This window comes from Pteropus vampyrus, unplaced genomic scaffold (genome assembly GCF_000151845.1).
Source record: "Pteropus vampyrus isolate Shadow unplaced genomic scaffold, Pvam_2.0 Scaffold449, whole genome shotgun sequence".
NCBI lineage: Eukaryota > Metazoa > Chordata > Mammalia > Chiroptera > Pteropodidae > Pteropus > Pteropus vampyrus.
Genome location: NW_011889230.1, coordinates 188,948 through 191,485, shown reverse-complemented (window position 1 = coordinate 191,485; position 2,538 = coordinate 188,948). Strand labels below are relative to the sequence as shown.

The 2,538-nt window shown below is 63.2% G+C and overlaps 1 protein-coding gene across 1 annotated transcript in view; it reads right to left on the bottom strand.

Moving 5' to 3' along the window:
• The window catches only part of PKD1L1 (polycystin 1 like 1, transient receptor potential channel interacting), an 88,190-nt gene extending 86,506 nt beyond the window's left edge, over window positions 1-1,684 (bottom strand). The window contains exon 1 of the mRNA XM_011381735.1: window positions 1,600-1,684. Within this exon, the coding sequence (XP_011380037.1) occupies window positions 1,600-1,684 (85 nt within the window). The remainder of the gene's footprint in view (window positions 1-1,599) is intronic.
• Window positions 1,685-2,538: the final 854 nt, after the last annotated feature.

The following is a 2,538-nucleotide window of genomic DNA, read 5'->3' as shown; positions in this document are numbered from 1 at the left end:
GGCTCCCTCCACGTCCCCCAGAAGACAGCGGGGGGGAAGCCGCCACTTCCGACTTCTGCCACACGCGAGCACCTCATAGCAGGACACGTGTCACACCCGGGGGAACAGGGGGACCACCACCGATAACTTCCCACTGAGAAGCAGCTTTCGCCCCTGGCAAGTGCACCTGACGTGGGGCCTGTGTGTCTGCCTGACACAGGCCACCGCTCCTGGGGGAGACGGTCGACAGAAGCTGATCACGAGCTGCCGTGACCGGGCTACCTGGGAACAGGCCACCTCCCGGATTCCACGGGGATGACCACGGGCACCCTGGCCGGCTCCCCGCAGCTTCTCGTGCTGTTTGGCTGGATCGTTTTTCTCTCTGCTCCACGATCGTGTGTGATTTAATATTCCACTGGGGAAAGGACAGCAGGAAAGTGAGAAGTTTTGTGGATCCAGCTCGCTCCCGGGGGACATGGGAGGGTCCGGAGGACGACGGAGGAGGCTGCGGGGGGCTCGGGCTGGGCAGGTGTGTCTGAACCCTGTGTGTCTAGGAGCTTCACTGCAGCTGGCACAGCAGCTGCGGAGTCCACGGCGCGGGCCCCTGGCGGGTTCAGAGGCGGCTGCTGTTTGCTCTCACGCCCTCAGCCTGCCTGTGGGTCCCCCACGCCCACCACCCCGGTTCCGTCCTGCTGTGCCCGCCACAGGCAATTCCCAGGACTCTGGGAAATGTGTACTTTGCAGCGTTAACCGTGACGCGCTTCTAGATGTCCCCGAGCCTGTGGGAAGGGTCCCCGGCCAACACAGGTGGCAAACTAAGTCCCCTTGAAGCCTGTGGTTCCCTCCGACCTGAGAAATACTTCACCCTCCTGTCAAATACGGAGCCCTCCTCTGAGCCGCCTGCCGGCCGAGCTGGCACCCACACGGCGGGGCAGAGACCTCCCATCAAAGGACGCGCTGCTCCCCGCCTGTTCCTCCCCGCAGGGGCCGGACAGACTCATTACACAGCCCGGCACCAAGTCCGCGGCCGCCACGGGGCTAGCCCGAGACACCGGCAAAGAGGAGCAAAGAGGTGACGCGACTGAGCAAACTGTCCCTCTGCCGTCCCACATGCTGGCCACAGCCACGGCCACAGGGCTACTGGATTCAATGAACAGCAATGAGAGTCAGGCTTAGTTCATGCATCACAATGAGAGTCAGGCTTAGTTCATGCATCACGCTGGCCACATTTCGAGGGCTGTGTCCGGACACACAGGTCCACGGTCGTGGAATGTTCTGGTGCGGGCGGGGCTGAGGTTCTGAGCGCCGTCCCCGCACGACCCCGTGTCCTGGTCTCCCGGCCTCTCGAAGGGGCTTACGGGGGAGCAGCTGGCACCTGCGGCCCTCACAGCGAAGCGACTGCACCAGCCCGACACCTGCTCCTCAGGAGGCAAAGCTGCCGGTCGCCGCCTGTCCGCTCTGCTCCTAGGGGACCCGGGGCCACCCACGCACCCCGGCTCTAGGTCGTCGGCGATGTGCACCCACCCTGCCACCGCGCACGGAGCGTCGAGCACCACGAGCGTGCTGCGGGTGCTGGCGACGTCGAGGCAGCCGTGCGGACACCCGCAGACGTCCACGTACCTTCTCCTGAGCTGCTGGCAGGACGCGGCGGCACCACGGCCAGCAGGGCCAGGGCTGGGGTCAGCACTGTCCACCCCGGGGCCATGCGGCCTCCCGCTCAGCTCAGCACCGCACCGGCCGCAGCACTGGGGCAGAGGAGTGTGGGGGAGGACCCGCAAACTGCCCTAATGACTGGGCGGCCCTTCCGATCCCAGGGGGCCGAGAGCCTCTTGGTTAATACCTGGGGACAATCAGCCAACAGGGAGCGTCCCCGAGACGCTCCTCCCCCAGGGGCTGGGCCACTTCTGCAGCCCCAATGAGTGTCTCCAGGGTGCAAATGTGACTCCTCCTGGAGGCTCAGGAGCTGCTCCAGGAAAGTGACTCCTCCTGGAGGCTCAGGAGCTGCTCCAGGAAAGGGAACGCGACCACCAGCCTTGGTGACGCGTGGCAAACAGCTGCAGTCTCTCAGCTCGGAGAAGGGCCTTCGCGTCATCTCAGAGCAGGGCCTTCACGTCACACTGAAGCCACTTCCTCAGCGGGGGAAACAGCTGGGCTACACCTGGACTGGAAGCAGCCACCTTGTCTCGGACAACTCAGTTGTTGAATTAACAGATGGCACCATGTCCTCTAAAATCCCTTCTCCCCGTGGGCTTCAAAATAAAATAGAGCGTTCACAGTTCAGCGCTCAAACCCCTCGACAGGCTGGCCGCAAACGGCTTTGGGCCTCTGGCCCCTGGGAGGTGGGGGGACAACGGCCGCCTCCCCCGCTCTCTGCGGTCACCACGCACGACATCTGTCAGCACTAAAGGGTTTGGTGATCACACTGCGTTTTCCCTCCCCAAACACATCGTGAGCAGGAAATGACCGGACCCATTTCTGCAGTTATTCCGTTGCAATGTGACAGCAAACATTCTATGGCGGAATTTGTTCGGCCCCAAAATACACGTTTTTAGATTCGAG